The sequence below is a fragment of the Meleagris gallopavo genome, chromosome 8, assembly GCF_000146605.3.
Source record: "Meleagris gallopavo isolate NT-WF06-2002-E0010 breed Aviagen turkey brand Nicholas breeding stock chromosome 8, Turkey_5.1, whole genome shotgun sequence".
NCBI classification, from domain to species: Eukaryota; Metazoa; Chordata; class Aves; order Galliformes; family Phasianidae; genus Meleagris; species Meleagris gallopavo.
This window is the reverse complement of record NC_015018.2, coordinates 32,167,364-32,186,723: the sequence shown is the minus strand read 5'-3', so window position 1 is coordinate 32,186,723 and position 19,360 is coordinate 32,167,364. Positions and strand designations below refer to the sequence as shown.

The 19,360-nt window shown below is 42.0% G+C and overlaps 1 protein-coding gene across 1 annotated transcript in view; it reads right to left on the bottom strand.

Moving 5' to 3' along the window:
- Window positions 1–1,381: 1,381 nt before the first annotated feature.
- Window positions 1,382–19,360, bottom strand: part of BAG3 (BAG cochaperone 3) — an 18,330-nt gene continuing 351 nt past the window's right edge. Inside the window, exons 2-4 of the mRNA XM_031554599.1 lie at window positions 7,894–8,247; window positions 5,441–5,824; window positions 1,382–2,705 (exon numbers count right to left, since the gene is read on the bottom strand). Coding sequence (XP_031410459.1) covers window positions 1,932–2,705; window positions 5,441–5,824; window positions 7,894–8,247 — 1,512 coding nt within the window. The 3' untranslated portion in view covers window positions 1,382–1,931. The remainder of the gene's footprint in view (window positions 2,706–5,440; window positions 5,825–7,893; window positions 8,248–19,360) is intronic.

Genomic DNA, 19,360 nt, shown 5'->3' with positions numbered 1-19,360 from the left:
TACTCTGACCAACATGAATAGTATAACATGAATCAGGCTCCCATTAGCAGCAGATAACTTGTTTTAAAAGGACAGCACCTGTTCAACTTCCTGTAAATAGCACGTTTTTATGACTGCAATCTAAATTTCCACATTCCCATCTCATCTAATGAGGTGGTTTTGATCTAAAGTACTTTATTGAGTTACTAAGGAAAACCAGACTTTTGCCTCCCACAGACTTTGCTTGTATCTTGAGTGTAAGAACCATAGCTGATTTTCTTCGATTTAGGTATTTTTGTTGTATGATGTCAGAGACATGTGTCCTCAGCTGAAATGTAATCCTGCAGGAGGAATGTGTCACTGAAGTGAGTTCATACAAGAATTATGCAGGCGGATGAACTTTCACACCTCTTCTGCTGGAATGCCTGCAACACTGCTCCAAAAGTTAGAGCAGCCAAATGGTTACAAGACATTGTGTATTTTTACATGGTGTTGACTATCAAAATGAAACTAAAAGAAGCATCACTGCTCTACCTACAATTAAGCAGGCATCTCATAGTCCATTTGATATTCAAGAACACTTATTGTTCTGTTAAAATCAAAAGCAGCAATTTTAGATGACCTGTCCCAACCTATCCCTTAAAGCCAGGTGTTCAGATGGGTTCAATATTAATTTCCAATTGAACTCCATGATTCAGACTATCACTGCTTTAAGCATCTATATAAGTTTTCTTCATATGCTGTTAACATAAGCTATCATGTAAAAAGAGATTTGTTCATTTTACAAATGAAAGCCAAACATAATTTCTGGAGTTTGGTTCAGGCTCCTTCCTCACTTGCAATCACTCTGCTTTCATTTTTCATGGATGAAACCTGAAGTATGTTTTCTGCTCCTTGATTAACTGCATGTTGCTAATCATTTAAACCTACCACCAAGTACTGCTTCAACTCTCATGAAGTGAGAGGAATGCCTCTCAGTCATGCTATATACCAAGTGTCTTTAGTGGGAAATGAATACCAAGCGTTCCACAAAACAAAGTGTGTTTGGCTGGAAATCCAGAAGTAGTGCTAGTAAAAGGCTAACAACTTTACAGAACAAGTTAAAATACTCTGAAGTAAGTTACTGTAAGTCACCAGCAAATTACTTTTGACTTTTAACTCCCAGGAAAGAGGGAGAACAGGAGATTTTTAAAAAGCCAAATTCTTTACTCAATCCACATACCCAATAGAACAGAGAAATTTTTAAGGAAGCAATTGAATGGAGAAAGGCACATTTCATGAGAAAGCAGCTCTCGGACTTCGGCTATAATGGTATACAAACAGAAATCTGTCTGCTTAGAAGAGTGCATTTGAAACCGATTGCAGCTCTTACATTTCCAGCTCATAAAATCACAAGACTAAATTAGGCTTCTATATTATTTTATTTCCCTCTTAAAATATAGCATTGAAGTCCTGCACACATATAAATATCCCTACAGTTTCTTACACACTTTCTATCCACCATTGCTTAAAGTGCCCAACTGTGAACATTAATAATGAAAACATTGCTGTTACATGAGTGGCTACAATTAAAGAAGGACCAGTATTCCAACAATGCAGGCCTTTGATTGTACAAAAATCACCTGCAGAAGAATACATCCTAAACAACACACGTCAACATTAACCCAAAAGTTGTTCCTTTTCTTTTTATTTTTTTTCCACTCAGCAGATCTAAAAGAAATTAATGTACAGAGTTTGTTTTTGAGAACATGTCTTTACATAGTGTAAGAATAAAGGATAAATGCGTTACTTTCTTTCTAACTCCCTCCTTCCCCACAAGTGTTTACTGCGTCCCAAGCTGCTATGTTGATTAAAAACCAGTTGAAAAGAGCTCTGGAAATGCATGCAACTTAAAATTCACTTAAACACACTTTAAGTTACGAAGTCTGAGAGATTTTAATTTCAGCACATAGTTATGGCTCGGTTGGATTATTAGATGTGTTTGTTGTGGTGGTCAGATTGGTAAACACTTCCTCCTTGGTTTCAGGCTGATGTCTTTCCATTTTGGTTTCCTCTTTAGCATCTTTATTACTGGTATCTCCCTTGCTCTTGACTACCACAGGTTCAATCTCCATGATTTCCTGTGGTGACTTAGGCTCTGCCAAGGTTGGCTGAAGTCCATCAACTTGAACTGGTTCTGGGACATCTTCTGCTTTCTGTTCAAGTCTTTCCAAAATGTTCTGGACCTTCCTTACACCATCTCTCCTGGCCTGACGCACATCCGCACGACCCTCGGGGTCCACCGAGTCTAGGGCTAGCAATTCTTTGGTCAAATACTCTTCAATCATCAAGTACTTTTTGTCAGTTTTCTTGCCTTCAAAGGAGTCGACTGCCTGCTCAAGCATTTGTACGTTCTCCAGAATTGCCTCCACTTTCAAAACACCTGGATGCTTTTGAGGTTCTGCTGTTTCCACCGTCTTCGATGTCACAGTTTCTTCAGGAGCAGGCCTTTCCTGCGGAGGAACAGCCTGAGGTGAACAGGGAACCTTTTTATCTGCTTTCTCTGCCATGGCTGGAGGCTTCTGAGGTGGTAGTTTAGAATCTGGTTCTTGGTAGGTGACCGAAATTGGAATATATGTTGCAGGCACCTCAGTTTCAGGTGGTGGGATTGTCTTGGTTTCAGTTTTGATTTCAGGTGGTGGAGATGGTCTTGGTGGCTCTGGAGGCGGGACTTGTTGCTGAGAAACCTGGTGAAGAAGACAAGTTTGTGTTGAAACACAGTCAACAATGCTCCTTATTTCTTTTTAAAAACAGGTAATAAAATCACAAAAATCAAAAGCTTAGTCCAAGATTTTTTAGGAAAGGTTCCTAACTGCAGGTACTCAAATTGAAATCTAGAAAAACACCCTGATTTTCAGGAGGTCTCAGTTTCTTTTCTTCTGAAATCTAGGCCATTCAAGCTATCTCAAATTGAAGTACCCATAAAAGCCACCAGATGCTCTTAAAAATCAAGGACTTAATGTTTAAAATACAGGAAGTACATTACAGTCTGTTGCCAGGCATTTGGCAAAAGTACTCCCAAGCTCCTTTTCCCTGTTGCCTTATGTCTTACAGTGGTCCAGAAAGAGCAAGAGGAGTGAGAGAGCTAAAAACAGGAATGAGAGCATTTGGAACAGAGATTGAATAGTTTTGCCATTTTCCTTTTTCTGTTACCATCTCTAGTTTTGCTGATCCAACTTTCAGCTGTGGCAGATGTAAGCAAGCTGTGAGCCTCCCCTTTTGCTCCCTAAAGCACCATCCACATCACGAGGACTTGAGCAGGCTACAAAGCCTTCAAGCCCAACAGGGGTCTTGTTTCACACTGCTCTTGTTATCCTCAGTTAGCTATGAATTTTTGTTACATACTCCTTCCTCTGTAGTGCTGAACTTGAGGTTTCTAAATCACAAAAAGCTCTGTGCTCAGGAGATCATAGGTACTGCTTTAAAACTATTGCAGTGAGTACCAACACCAATCAATTCTCAGATACTGAACTACAACCCACTAAACTCTGCTCATGCCTACTAAAATGAGCCCTACAAGCAGTTTTATAAGATAGGACCTTACAGCAAAGCTCTAGCCTGACTGAAATAAGATTTCAGCAACTGTCTTCAGTATCATCAACATTTCATTCTTAGTATGTCAGTATTTCTTGAAAAGCTAGCGGTACTTTGCTAGGTTTTAAGCTCATCTGGGGCTATTCTCATTTCATTTTCCTACTTTCAAGATATTATTTTTGTTAGTGCTTATTTTTAGTGATTCCATCTTCTCAGTTTTATATGCAAAGGTTACTGTGTCAATCTTATTATGCCACAGTTACAGGAGACAATCAGTATGATTGCTACAGATATAACAGCCATCAGGTCAGAAACTTCTTAAAACTGATAGAAGCGTTGAAACCTTACTGGAAAAATGGAATTTGTGAGATTTGTGTTTTCCTTGTTTTGCCACCTCCTTGACTTACCCACTGTGTTTGTACATGATTTTTGGAAAGGTGGTAGATTCAGCTCTCATGGATTTAGATAGTAGAAATATACCCACATTTACATTTAAGCTATATATACTGGCCTGCACTGACACTGTTTTACCCATTAAATATTAGATTTGTTTAGAGAGCTCAAATTCTCACCCTTTAAAGGTAAGCTAACATTATAAACTATACGTCATTACAGACGAAATCTTTATTGTTTTGTCCTAACGCCTGGTTTTCAAGAATACTCAACTAATTCTGCTCCTGACATTTTCAGTGTGGAATCTCTGAACAGAAGAAGTCCAGGGTTGTTTTTATATCACCCCTTCCCCTTCCATACTAGGGAAGACAACCTGAATAATGTTGAAGAATTCTTGACTCAAAGGACTTCTAACTGTAGTTTAAGAATTTTTTTGTTTAACGTGAAAAAAATATACGCTAGAAAGGGCAGCAACCAGCATCAAGTATTGCTCCCAAAGAGGCAGATTTACAACTTCTCAAAAGTTTCTTTATTTACAATTTGAATCAAGATTGAGTCCTCCCTGCTGCTATGGGATCTATTTACTAATAGCATATTGCTGGAAGACAAAGGATGTGTAGTTTCAGTCTTTTTTTCTGTTTTTTTTTCCCCCCCCCACAGGTTATAAAGTATTCTCAGTTGATGAGCCTGCAGGAACCTTACAGGATCAGTTTCAACAAAGCAATTGGCATTTTAAAAATCTAAATGAGTTTTTAAATCTCTGAACTGGGAACACCAGGTATTATTACCTGCAATATGGAATGCTAGAAATTGGCACTTAGTGGTAGAAGTAGGGAAGAGGAAGCAGGAGTCATACTTACTGTGAAAAGCATTAGTTCATTATATATATGGATGAAGAGTTATTTGAAATGCCAGTATAACATACACACGTCAGTCAAGTATAAGCCTAGTCCTCAATTACTTAGAAAATCATTAAGCAGGTAGAACTTTCCTATTCTGAAGAAGTTAGAAAGTTGTTCCAGAATATTTAGCTATGAACATGTAGAAGGAATAAGAGGCTAGGATTAAGTTTTGCTGATTCTCTTTCTCTGTAACTAAAATTACTCTGTGCATTTGATGCTCTCCTGAGTGGTTCTGAGACATCAATGTGGTGTATTTACAGATGCCACAAATCCCATGGACTTGATTGGCTTCTCAGTACCATAATACAATATCACTGACCTCAGAGTAATTACACAAAATTATACTCCGAGGAGAGGAAAATCAAATCATGTACTAGAAGTGATTTGCTTAATGTATTTCAGCAATCCAAAGACTTCAGAATCCTGATAGGTGGAAAGATGGCTTGATGCAAGCTTATCTCAGGATCTCAGCAAGTTTAAGAAATGCTTTATGTGCTTTCATGTACCTGGGGGTATGAGCCACTGTTTCAGCTCTAGCCCAGTATGGCTAGCAGAGATAAGTGGAAGGTAATAACCCTCCCCACTGTACATACCTGAGGTCTGTCTACAACTGTCTGCACTGTGATGGGAGTTGAGGGCTGTACCTGCTGGGTGATAACTCTGGCAGGTGAACTTTCACGGCTTGATGCACCTCTCTGAGTGGCTCTGAATGGAGACTGTGCTCGTGTTGTCTTAGGCTCCCTGTCATCTGGTTGAATTCTGGGATATACTGGTTGGTGGGCTTGGTATTCACTCTGCTGGGCAGGGTAGTGTGTCTTCTGGGCCTGATGGTAGCCTTGTGGTGGTTGCCTTTGGATATTTTCATGGATCACAGGAATTGAAATATAGCCACGAGGAAGCTGGTGGCTTCCTGAATTGGATCTGCCAGACGACTGAGGGGAAATCGTTGGAGAATCAGAAGCTCCAGGAGATTGAGGCTGCCATGAAAACAAAATCCATTATTAAATTAACCGTTTCAGCTCATAGCACTTTTCATTTTTAAAGAGAAATGGAAACTGAACTTGTGTTCCCACGTGCAAAAGATCTACTTCCTTGGTTTGGGTTTGTGTTGAGTTTTTTTTGTTTTGTTTTTTGCCTCACTAGACAGACCACAGAAGTTGTGAGAGAGCATCATCATAACAAGTAGTAACCTGAGCTACAGCATTCCCAGCCCTCAAGTAAGCAGGGAGTGGATGCTCAGTCAGAACGTTTGCTGTTTTTACATGGCTACTCCTGTCTAAACCTGTTAAATGTGAGGCAAACTAAAGTTAGGCAAACGAATTATGTACTGCAGGCAAAAAACAAACCACACAGAGGCACACAAAGTTCAGACTTCTGATCCCTCTCATGCTAACAAATTTATTTACTTTAAGCATGTAATTTAGTAGCAGGCTTTGGCAGTGCACATGTGGCTAATACTCCTTCACCCCTCACTCCCCCATGAGACCTTCCAGCACATCAGTCCTATTGGCACCAGGAGTGATAGCTGCACTAGCGTAGATTTCTGTCAGCAGAAGCAAGCGCAGGGGATGCTGCATGATCCAGCTCCTGGTATTTCATTTTATGGTTCTGCAGCATCCGGGGAAAGGCAGTTTATTTGCTCACAGCTCACTCCCTCCTTCCTCCTGCTGTGCCAGTCCATCAGCTCACCTACTTTGCACCAACTCCAGAAGCTGATGGACTATTCTCTATTCTTTAACCCATGAAGGAGAGAAAAAAATTATTTAGGTTTATTCCATAGCTCAGTGAAAAGCCAGGTAAGACTGGAGTTAGCACAGAAGGGAGAGCAGGAAAATGGAGCTGGAAGCAATAAGTAGGCAGGCAAGGTGGGAGAGGATAGGGAACAAGATGTCTTTCGTGCTAGTCAACTGCTCACCTCTGCTGCCTATGAAGCTATAAATAAATGCTGCTTTTTCTTATTGTACATATCACCAGCACTACTGTGTCAGTGCCCTGGTCAGTTAGTGCCATGCCACCTAAGTTTGTGACAGCAACTTCTCCAGTCCTCAGTAGTTATCTCAGAGCACATGAGATGTAGAAGACTGTTCTGAAGCAATTATACTTTTGTATTACATGCACATTCCCAAACTGTATTAAGATGAGAGAAGGAAGAACTAAGCCTCCCATCCTTGCACTGTATGGATAAAGCAGCAACAACTGAGATCATCAGGAAAACTGCAAACAGAATTTTAATTGTGTTGTTCAGACACAAAAAACAGGTTTTAGAGAAATATCTACCACTGCTGACATGAAAACTTTGTGATGTATTTTCAGACTGATAGAGGCTCAATTTCCTGCTTATTTTACTTTGAACAGAAAAGAGATTAGTGCTTCGGTGTATTACGAGATACCACTCCTGCTAATTCTGAAGAGATAACAGACAATCCAAAATCCTGTCTTTTGAAAAGCAAAGCAAGGAAGGTGACTCTTTTTAAAGCAGTTAATGTATTTTAACATACAACTGAAAGACAAAAATAGTTTAAAGCTGTGAATGCAAGTCTATACGCTTAATAAAACCAGAGTATTAAACTGGAAACCAGAATAGCCCCATTTCAGCAGAATAGCTGACAGCAACTCAAGTTGTCAGCTAATTAGCAACTTGTATTTTTGTGTCTCTCCCCTTGCTCACCTCTGTTTCCCGCAGTACAGAATCCAAGAGACTTGCCTGCGTTCCCAGCTTGCAGAGTAACCACTCTAAGCCCTACAACAACCCTCACCTGATGCAGGAGCACCTGCACCACTCACAGGCTCATTTACAGAGAATATTTTCACACGTTTGTTTCTGCAGAAATCACTTGATAATAAAAGCTGGCAACGCCAGAAAAATGTGAAATATTTCTGCTGAAATGACTGAGCACTTTTGTATTTCAACACTCTGGAAGTATTGGGAAAATGTAATCCTGTGGCAGGTTTGGCTTTCCAAAGGATAAAGTACTCGTGTGACATTCAGGTCATACATGGCCGCAAAGACCAAGGCAAACACACCCCAGCAGTATTGACGAGTTACCTCAGGTCCGTGTGTCGCTGGAGCTGGTGCTGCTGCAGCTGCTGTTGTCTGTCCACATTGTTTATCTGCCTGGGAAGCCTCAGTTGGTCCCCTGTGAGGGGACTCAGGGCCGGCATAGGCCCCCCTCAGAGGCGGCTGTGCCTGCGCTGCGGTGGGCACGGCTTCTGCTTTGTATCGCTGTACGCCGGGCTGCACAGCGGCAAAGTATGGGTGCTGCCTGCTGTCGATGCCCTCGTGGATGACTGGGATAGGGATGTAGCCAGCCCGGAGCTTGGGGTACACCACGTTTCCTTCCCGTGCCGGCAGCTGCCTGGAACTATCCTGAGATGGGCCATTTGCTGATGACTGGCCATCCTAGAAATTAAAAACACCACATAGCATTTGCTGGTAGCTCAGCTAACATACCACATAAGAAAGCTGCCATAAAGGTCTGTCTAAAAGCAGCATCAGCCAGGCATGAGAAGCTCAGCTCCTCAGGTCTGTGCCAGCTCAGCAGGCAGGAGAAAGGAAGCTGAACACCGATTAGCTGTGAGCCTTTCACCCCCAGTGCTGATGAATACTGGCTGAGGCACTAAAACACCACATTACAACAGGGTTTTTCCTGTAGCACTTGCTACTTGCACACAGCCACGAGTTCAGCTGCCTGAGGTGGTACCACGCTAATTAAATGAGAGCTTGACGGACCACAGATGTTTCCTTAGCTCCCCTTCAAATCCACCCAGTGTTATAGATAACAGCAGAAAAGAAACTTACAGGATTTATCTCATCAGAAGAGCAGTATTTGTTGGTATTGTACTTCCTACTGCCTATCTAGAGTTACTGCTGCTTCATTCTGAAGACACTCACAGCCAAGAGAGGAATCACTTCAGTAGATACCAACAGAATAGCATAATGAAGAGGAAAATGCTGGGAAGGTTAGATAATATTAATTCCTGTGCTGCCCAAGTGCACTCACTGGACAATGTCAAAGCTCTGGCAAGGGGGATAGTGCTTTGTACCAAGATCCCTCACAAGTCCTCTATTAAGTTCTTCCTGCATCGGTCATTCTATTTTGAGGCCCAGCTAGGGCCAAGTTCCAGATGTATCTCTAAGTCGGATCATGTAACAAGCACCTCTGTCATTCAGAGGGTAATGTCATTATTCAGTAAGAGGAGAATTTAATAAGGGGACACATGGTGCAAGTGCTAGAAACCCTATTTTTAAAGGGGTGTTTTAGCAGCGAAAATATTTAGTTTATGTAGCTTCTGCACATTTAATGAATCTGTATAGTAACAATTAACTATTTTACCAGTAAGATTGAATATTCCCCCCCTTTTACAGTATCTCTTTAGAACCAGTTTCTGAGAAAACTGCAGAGAACGAATGCTATTATTCAGGTACATTTATAAAATAAAGATAAGTACAGAAAAGAAGAAATTTAGAGTCAGAAGCTCTTGCTTTTGCCGATTAGAAACCCCCACAAGCAAAGAAAAATTCTGAAGGAGGTACAAAGGAGAGGCCTAGAAGGTTCGCAGCGCAGGAACGCGGCTGGCTTTTCCAGTTACAGCACAAGGATGATCTCATGCCCAGCTCTGCACCAGGAGCCACCGTGGCCAGATGAGTCATTTTCAATTCACTCCCCCAGGAAGCTGCTCATGACTGCTGAACGCAGACTGCTCTGGTGTCTGAGGGCACAAGGACTGACAATTATCTGCCAGTTCTACCTCATCAGTGATGCCCCCAGCGCAGCCCTGAACACGCTGTGCTGCCAGCACACTCTCTGCGTCTGCAAGGACACGTGGCTATGCCAGAAAGTAAGTTTGAGAGACACTCAGCGAGTTACAACACAGGGCCATGTCAGGGCTACATGTCCACCGAGCACAGAGCCACGCAAGCTGTCATGCAGTGAGGGGAAAATGATGATTCCACCGGCGGAAGAAGCACCTTACTGCCTGCTGCTGACTCAATGCATTCTGCACACGCTCACACCAGCTGCTCAGCACAGGCTCCGTAGTGGTGGGAGCGGGCTGGGGTGTAACCAGAGAGCTGCAGCCCACCTTTAGGCACAGTTCCCACAGCTATAAAAAGAAGTTGCACTCGCAGTGTGCATTGTCAGCCGCCCTGCAGAAAGGGTCAGTGCTGGGAGAAGAGGTAGAGGGGCTGAGTGGGCCAGCAAATGTACCATGCCCTAGCAAGAGAAAGGTATGCAGGAGCATATGCAGGAGCTACTGCACCTGGGGACAATCCCTTCAGTCTTCTGAAGTCATGCTAAGTAACAAATAATCACAATATTCAGTGTCCCAGTCCCCCTGCTGTCACAAAGCCCTTCCTAGGAGCCTGGCTCCCTCCCCTTTATCTGCATTTTCAGCCCTTTTACACTGACCTCACTCTGAGCTATCTCAGCACCCTGAAAGATCTGCTTCTGTACATTCAGCACTGATAAAGAAAGCAAAACAAGTAGCCCAAAACCAAAGAAAAAAAAAATCAAGTTGAACTGTTTTTTTTTTTTTTAAACATTTCAGTTTATGTCCAAAGTGAACTTTTTGCAAGTTTAGCACTTTTTTTTTTCCCCAAGTGGAAGCACAGACTCCTCTTTAAGAACCACAGCATAAGCTATGCCGTTGTAATTCATCATTCATTCTTACAGCTTCAGACAGCCTATGCTTCTTCCTGTGGAAAGTTAGCTTTTAGAGCTGGTTCTTCGTTCCAGGCTTTTTTCCTCTGTAGTCAGGTGGTTTGGGGTTTTTCTGTTGTTGTTGCTGAACAGTACAGTCAGAAGGAGTAGTCTTCAGCTAAGGAAGAAATGCCATTTTTCCCCTTTCTCCCACCACCAGTAGCTCTGAGGCAGACAGATCACAGTTTTGGGAGAGGTGTTTTCATCACAATTGTTCTTCCAGCCCCACACTGTTCCCCTCAACACGTAATTAAGATTTAAATCCATCAACAGCTGGTGACATTGGCCAGTTTGTACCTCCACATTCTCAGCATTCCTCCTTCTCTGTTCCCTCTCTCCCTACAGTTTCACAGGTTGATGAACGTGAAAAATTAGTGTTTTGAAACACCTCACGCTGAGGAATGCCACTGTAACACAGTGTCTGAAGACTAATAAGCTCTTGGTTTAGTCAGATGGCTGCAAGAGGTTCAGGCTCATTTTTAAACCAGGATCCAGTACAACACCTTGTGCACAGATATCCCCCAAAGCGAGGCTTTCAGCAAAAGAAAAAGGTTCTATTTTGTGCAGGGGAGATGAGTCTTTCTAGCCCTGACAAACTGGTTCTGGAATATTGAAGGAGAAACTGGGGTGTGTCTGGGGACAGTGTGACAAAGGGGAGTGGAGCCAAGCTCTGGAAATCTCTCCAGGTAACACCAAGAGAAGGGACATACGAGTTCTCTGAATGCTTTAATTCTTGAGTTTCATAGCACAGCCAGGTCAGGGAGCTATAATGTCCATTTCTGCCCTCTAACAAATATGGCTTTTGCTTAATAGGTTAACAAATGTTATCTATACGAGTCCAGAGTTAACAGAATTTATTGGTCACATTTTTATTTACATTAAAAGCCTTAGTTGTAGGTTAAATGAAAAAAATGCATACAGGAATATAACTCCTATTACTGCATGAAAAACTGAAATAATTCCTCTTCCCCTCATTCAAGGAAATGAGAAGCATTTTTATGCTGAACTTGAGAATAATTCTAAGCTCTAGAATTATGAAGTTCCCCTGAACTAGCAGTCAGCCTTACAGAAGCGCAGGCTGTGGTCATACACCACATCTAAGGGACAGAATCCCCCAAAAGAAGGAAGTACAAAAACACCAGAACTCCCTCCAGGAAGCCTAGAGATGCGAACAGCCCTGGCCTGCACTGCAGGTAGGTTGCAACAATGCCAGGAACTCAGATGCAATCCACTATTTGAAGCACTGATGCTGAAACCAACAGGGAGTCCTCCTGGCCACTCAGGGGAGAGCAGGTGCACGCATTGCTCTGTGCACACGAAGTGTGGGGCTGCTGGAAGACCGCAGCAATCACACCTCCTGGGAAGGCGACATGTGCTTTTGTTGTGAGGTCATCACCACGATAAATAAAGGTGCAGCCAGCACGAGTTGTGCAACTGGAAAAAACACTTCATAGCCCGCATCCTACACTTGGCTTCCCATAGGAAGGGCACGGCCAGGAGCGACAATAAAATCCTCAAACTTGGGCACAGACTGTAAGCTCCGGCACTGTGAGCCATTGGGGGAAAAAAAAAAACGCAAAGAGGTTGAGACAACTTGCAACAAAGTTCCCTGAACAGCTGTACCATCTGTGGGAGTGGACAATGACCAAAAGCGCCTCAATGACTGTTCAAGTGGTGTTCCTCAAACACAAAAACCTGCAAGTTCATTCACTGCTTAAACTAGCAAGTGCCATTGAAGGCATCTAGATGGCTGTACCAGTTAACAGGACTGGTCACAATATTCTACACACAAATGAGATTACCAGGAAACTTGGAACACGTGGAATCTTCCTTTTGAAGCTCCCTGATAAATATGTTTTTCATTCCTCAAATGCTACAGTGTGCTACAGAAAAAGTTCAAAAACAAGTTCCCATCACACACTAGCACTTAAACCATACAGACATTATTCATAACACAGTAAATCCAGTTCTCTAAAACATATTATACACAAAGCACCTTCACAGCTGTTGCAAAGTAACAGTACAAATATTTAAGTTTTTTTACTTTGTTTTGTAAATATCATCTAGCAAAGGAACAGAAGTGTTGCAAACATTAACAAGAGAATAAACGGGTCTCTGTATGCAAGCAGAAGTCTACCAGCTTCAGTATTCTGAATAGCAGAAAGTCTACCAGCTTCTGAGCTTTGAAGTTGCTGCCTTGAAGAGTATCATGCACGTAAGAGTATCCTGATTGCTCCAGTGGCTGAGAAAGTGCCAGAACCTGACAAAACCTGATATGACAGCAAAAGTCCTGTGATGTCATGCCCAGATTTCAGGAAGTAAGGAGTACTACAATTTTGCTCTTTCTGAGCAGAACTCAACAATGTAATGAAAGTAAGTGACTGAAATATGACAAGTTCCCATTCCACATATATTCCAATCTACTTTTACATAAGAAACAGCCACTAACAGTTTCTATATAAGCACTAACAGTTTCTTATATTCAAATCTAAGAATGGCTTACCAGTTTTATTTACAATTAAAAAGTTTCATGGAAAGGCAAATCATTCACTATTACAAATGGCTTCCATATCTACTTGTTTCATTTCACTTTTAGCCCCTATTTCCTATTTCCCCCCCTTCTCTGTATGTTGTATTATGAACCAAAATTGCACTAACCTTGCTACTGATGGAAGTCAGCAAGTCCATGTATTTGCTGTAACCTGATCTAAGTACTAAAGAGTGCTTTATACTTAGTGCAACATTATCAGGAAGTGCTTTTCATTAATACTTCTTGGGGAATTAGACACACAGCATGGGAGAGAGCCATTTGCTCCCAGCACTGACCTTTAGCCTCAGGCACTTCAGCATTTCAGGCACTAAAGGTTTTTACATTCATATTCTGCTGAGCAAAAATTGTGCTCAAATCATAGAACCATCGAGGTTGGAAAACCCCTAAGACCACCTAGTCCAACCGTCAGCCTATCACCAGTATTGCCCACTAAACCATGCTTCTTAGTAGCACATCTACACATTTCCTGAACACCTCCAGAGGTGATGACTTAGCCAGCTCCCTGGCAGCCCATTCCAGTGCCTGACCACTCTTTCAGAAAAGAAGTTCCACCTAATATCCAGTCTGAATATAGATACACTGAGCACATAGATATTTTAGCAAGATATCATTAGCTGATGACTGAAGGAAACCATGAATAAGCTGAGCCTCATGAGCTGTCTCAGTAGACCTTCGTGTCAGTCACAACATGTAACCTATTTATACAACAAGCTGCTTTTGATGATGCATTTGCTGAATGCTGCCTTTTATTTCATAACATCCACATGCGTAGGCAAATAGGTCTTTTGTTCTCTCTCATATAATACAAGATGATTGTATGATAATTACAGGTATTACATTAATGTATGCTTTGACTGATGGAGCACAATGATGTCATTAGAAACAAATAATCACCATTAAAAATTGAAGAGGACTTCTAAACTTAAGCTCTTCAGAACTGAGAGCTTTACTGGAGCAAACACGTTGGCCATCCTGAAGACTACCTACCTTGTTTCTGGAATTAAAACTGCTCTTTTCTGATCACTAAAGCTGATTCTTTCTTGGGCTAAAAATGTCTATTTTGGCATGACATGATGACACTTGCCCTCTCTGCCCATGAGTACAAACTGCCCACTCACAGGAAGCCTTGGGTGGGTCAAAATGAACACACCCCAAGGGCTGATACATGGAGCAAAGAGTTCTGAGAAGGGGAGTTGTTGTCACCCATCCTGCTGGCTTCGACACATGAAAGAAAGCCCATTAAGGCACTAGAAAGTTCCTCACCAAGAATCATGAGCCTCGTTTACCTATTTGATTGCTACCTGCTTACCTAGGAAGCGGGCAGCCAACTTATTGCTTTCCCAATTAGCTGGAAGCCAGAAATTTGAAACACAGAAGGGAGTACAAACCAAACAGTGTCACAATAAATAAAGAAATAAATAAATAGCTAACAACCGAAGAGTCAGTTTTGAATTCTGTAGGTTATAGAAAAGGTCTACATTTTCATCTAGAATTCATTTGAGAGGCAATTTTTGAGACCTCACTTCTTTAAGCAAGAACTTCCCAGCACTATAAAAGCATTTGCTACCCTGCACCCTATCTATCAATTATAAGACTTTGCCATTAGCCATGAAAACATGTTTTCATGCTACCTGACCTAGTGGGTGATGTCACACAAGTTGCTTCACCATCTTATGGCTCATTTTCCTGCCTATAAAAAAACAAACAAAAAACAAAAAACAAACCAACAAAACCAAACAAATATTAAAAACAGTTTCTGCAAGGTTATTTGAAGATACCTGAAGAAACAGAATGTTTCATATCTGTAATTAAATAATGTAATTTGCGTGAGCAAGCCATTTCTTGTATTTTATATTTAGCTTGGCATAATTGAGAGGGCACAGCTGCCAGAGGAAAAAGATGAAGCTTACCTAGAGAGGGATACTGTCTGTATACCACAGAGCGTATCAGATTGTTATCTGCTTTATCATGGTTCATGGTGAACAATTCTATTTTTGGTACAGGAAAAGCCATGCCTGTGTATAGGTTAAGTGTTAAAAATATGATTCCTAGCTAATGCTGGAACAAGTATTCTTTGTTTTTAGATGATCTACTTGAACTTGAGCAGAACCAGGAAACCAGTATCTTCCTTACTTTTCCTGGCACATAACTTCCCAAGCACATTACTTGTAAAATCTTTGATCCATCCCTCATTTTCAAATTAATTGGTGTCTCTGCATATTATTTCCCTGTTTACCATGTTCTACTGAGTGGGGCTTTAAATAACTACCTAAAGCAGCTTCATGGAACTTGGAAGGTTGCGTACTGGCTTTGTCCAAAAATTCCCTACTGACTACCTTGCAGCTTCTACATATACAGCATATAGAAAGTATAATACCTCAAATCTAATGACTGATTTATTAAGAAGTGGGCAAACCACAAGCCTGACTATGACAGAATACTTATCGGCATAAGTAATGTAGAAAGCACTGCAGATAGAAGATCCAAGCGTAACATATTATGTCCTTGCACTGCTGCGAGCCACTGTGAGACACAGAAGTTCAGAGGCCACACTGAGATTTCAGTGTGCAATTTCTAATTTGGTCTACCAAGCCTTTCAGTCAATTTGAATGCGAGAAGTCAGCACTCAAAAATAAGTTCACTCCTAAAGAGATGGGAACTGAGTGACTTATGTCTTATTTGGGGAAGCAGACAGAGGAGTCATAGCTTACCCGCAAGGGTGAGGATAGATACAGTTAGCTGTTCCTCAAATAACACAGAATCCATCAGTAACAGATTCAGATAGCTTTCCCTCCCCTTAGGTTTAGGCCTCTGCATTGCTGCAACCAATAAGTGCACCACTTTTATAACTGCTCTCAGACTTGAAAGCTGTGCTGGCCGCAGTCTCAGACCTGAGGCATTAGTGAGCTATCGATCTCCACAGTGTGAGCTCAGTGAAGCTCAGCACAGTCAATTCCTTTGGTCTATTTTTAGTGGCAGCATTTCCCATTGGGTTTACTGCACGTAGAAACAACATATGGAAGGGGCATCAGTAAATACTTACACAAGCTTTGCTACTTTTTCTTTAAACATCATCTATTTTTATCAACACTTTGGGGAATACCAAGTAAACAATTTAACATCATATGACAACCTTGCAGAAAGTAAGCTGAGCTACAACAGCTCAAGTTAACATAGGAAAACATATAAGCATACAAAAAAAAACCCCACACTCAACAATCCCAGCAAAGAAATAGGAAGAACAGTGACACTGCTAGTAAATACTTTCTTGGTAAAATTATGCATATGTATGCTTTATTATATTGATTGTACTTTTTTTTTTTTGTAAAAGTTACTTGCTATTAACTAAACAGACACTTAAAAAAATCATTAGTTTACTAGGAGGCTTTAGTGTTTCTATTAGTAAATATTTCTCAGCCATCTGCAGAGTTGTGGCTTGTTTCTCACTGGATATAATGAGAGGTTTTCTGCTCCTCCTCATAAGGTCGCCCTAGCCCTGTGACTCTATACAAATAACTGGGAACAGTTAATAAATGTGCAAAGGAAGGACGTGTTATTCTGTGAAGATTAAAACAGGCCAAATTGAACACAAATGAGAAAAAGCAACTTGAATCAGTGAATAAACTGAGCTATGTCATTCAATGCAAGATCAAGGTGTGGTTCCGTTTATTTTAAACAACTCTGTCATGGATTCACACTTGACAAGAGCCATTCCTCTTTTTGCTTGATTATACAGGTACAGTTACTGCAGTCAGCGTAGTTACGCTGATGGCAAATCTAGAGTAGGAAGACCAAGATCAGCTGCTGGGAAAACGCAGCACCTTACAGCCACAGCCAGCTTCAGCTAGAAGTCAGTTAGCTTTGGACCTGTGTTCACTCACTGCCCAGCTACAGGCGACAGCTCACTTTTTGCCTGTATCTCTGTAAAGATGGAATATCTGGGGAGAGAATAAGGATTCTATAAAGGAATCAACAAAAAAAAAATCACTGGTTTCGCTGGGTAACATCAATATTTAATCCAGAAAGCAGTATATCAGTAGAGTCAGTACAAGTTTTGTCTGTGTTATCATCCTTGATGAGACATGGTCTGACACAAGAAGTCAGCTTCTGCAGTTCCCTGATCACTCCTGAAACCCCTAAGCTCTCACTGAAGGCAGGCTAAGAACAATGGAACTAAGAAGCTGTCAATGTCTTGTTTTTCTGCCTATATTTGAAAGCAAGGAATTCAGAAACTATCCATTAATTCAACCATGTACTCTTAATTCTGGGCTCCAACAAATGGCCTCACCAGGTCAGTTATCTTCTGCTTCCATCATCACAAGCTTTTAGTTTCCCTTCATGCAACAGTGTGTCAAAAGACCCAGAAATCAACCTTCCAATACTATCTCTGGAAGTCTTTCTCTCTGTGACCAGTCCCAAAGCATACATGTGTCTGTTTATAGTGAGCAGTGACAGATGTTGCTGTTTGGGAAAAAGTGAATTCCACAACAAAAAAAAAAAAAAAAGTTAGAAAAGCAGGCACAACTTTTTCTCTCTGTAATAATACTCACAAGTTGGCAGGAGAGGAGGCACTTTTCATTACCACAGATTTAACATCAGATAGGGATGAAAATTTGTTTTGTTTCAGTCACCCACTCAAAACCAGCACTGATCCATTAGAGCACTTCAAATCCTGTTTTTATACAATTATCAAATGCAGCTTAAATGTGATTTCTCTCTTAAATGGGTTACTTTTAAGTGCTATTTCCATAACAAAAGCCTTGAATAAATGCTCTTTGAATTGACTATACTTTACGGTTCTAAAAAGCATATTTTTATTGCTGTAATAGCCAATGTTAGCAGGTGCCTCATTACCACAAGGAAGCCAGCATCCAAAAATGACTTAAAGCACTTTTCCCTATTTCACTCCCAATATTCATATCACCAAATTAGATTAAACAATATCTTTTTCTACTATTACTACCAGAATTATATGCTCAATAACAGAGTTGAAAATGGGGGTGAAAGGCTACACTGCAGCAATTACAATGCGTTTCCTCAATTGCAAACAGCACTTTGTGTGTGTAACTGCACAACGTTACGTGGCTGGAGCTGTGGGAGAACAGAAAAGCACAGCCCCTTCTGTATGATCCTCATCTGCTTTCATACTGAGCTTCCTCTTAAGGTCTGCACTCATAAAATGGGCAATTAAATGTAAGAACTTAACGTTTCCTCAAAACACTCTTTCATATTTTATTCCTCATTTTTAATGAGAGACTCTTGCGGGGGGAGTTGTACCAGTTACACTGAAGACACATTTTGGAGTTACCAATATCTTCCAATGGCTCTGTGTTAGCTGCGTGCCACACAAAAGGCTTTTCTCCCCACAGAAGAGGTTCTGCCTAAGATGGCAGCCCAGGCAAACTGACTGATCTCTCCCCTTACTAAGCAGGCTGACGGCTCTCCCTGACGGGGCAGCGAAGCAATGGCCACAGCCAGCGCTCACTTGGCCGCGTCACCGTGATCAAAGCACTTGGCTGCTGTGCAGCAGGCTGCCAGCTCCACGCGCACCACGTCCAGGGAGCAGCTGGGCTCTTCCAGCTGACTTCCAGCAGGCCGGAGCCGGGCCTGGCAGCTGAGAGCCGGCGCTGGGCTCGGGGCCAGCCGTGGCTCCGCGCAGTCCGAGGCAATCTCTTCCAGCACCGCTCCAAGCAGCACCGGCCGGGGTCCAGCGCGGAGCGATCCTGGGCCTCGTCCTGACAGCAGCGATGGGCGACATTTTAGGCCGTGAGGACGGACAGAGATCCTACACCGGCGCTGCGATATTATGCTTCATCATTGCCCATTTTATCGGGTTGCAGAACTAAAGGCGAGGCCGTGCGTTTGGCCGTACCCAGGATGAAAGCAGAGTTGCTCGCACAGAAATGCAAGAAAACCCCACAGGATTTGTTTTTCCACCACTCTGGCAACTTGCAATGCAGCTCAAGTTTCCAGCACTTTCTGTTCAGTCACCGCGTTAATACTAACGCGGGTCACACGGCCGCAACTTCTGAAGGCTCAGAGTTTGGCTCCGAAAAGCCACTTTGCGGGTCCCGCTGCCCGCAGCCATGGACATATTAGGACTGAGATGCAGCTTTTCTCTGAGCGTGCTTACAGACAGAAGACAGCGAATGACAGACTTTGTAACCAGACCAAAAACAAAACAAAACGCCCGAAAACTCCTGACAAGTCTGAGTCGCGTCGCTTTGAAGCGCTGTACGTCGCCTCGGCTCATTCGCAGCCGA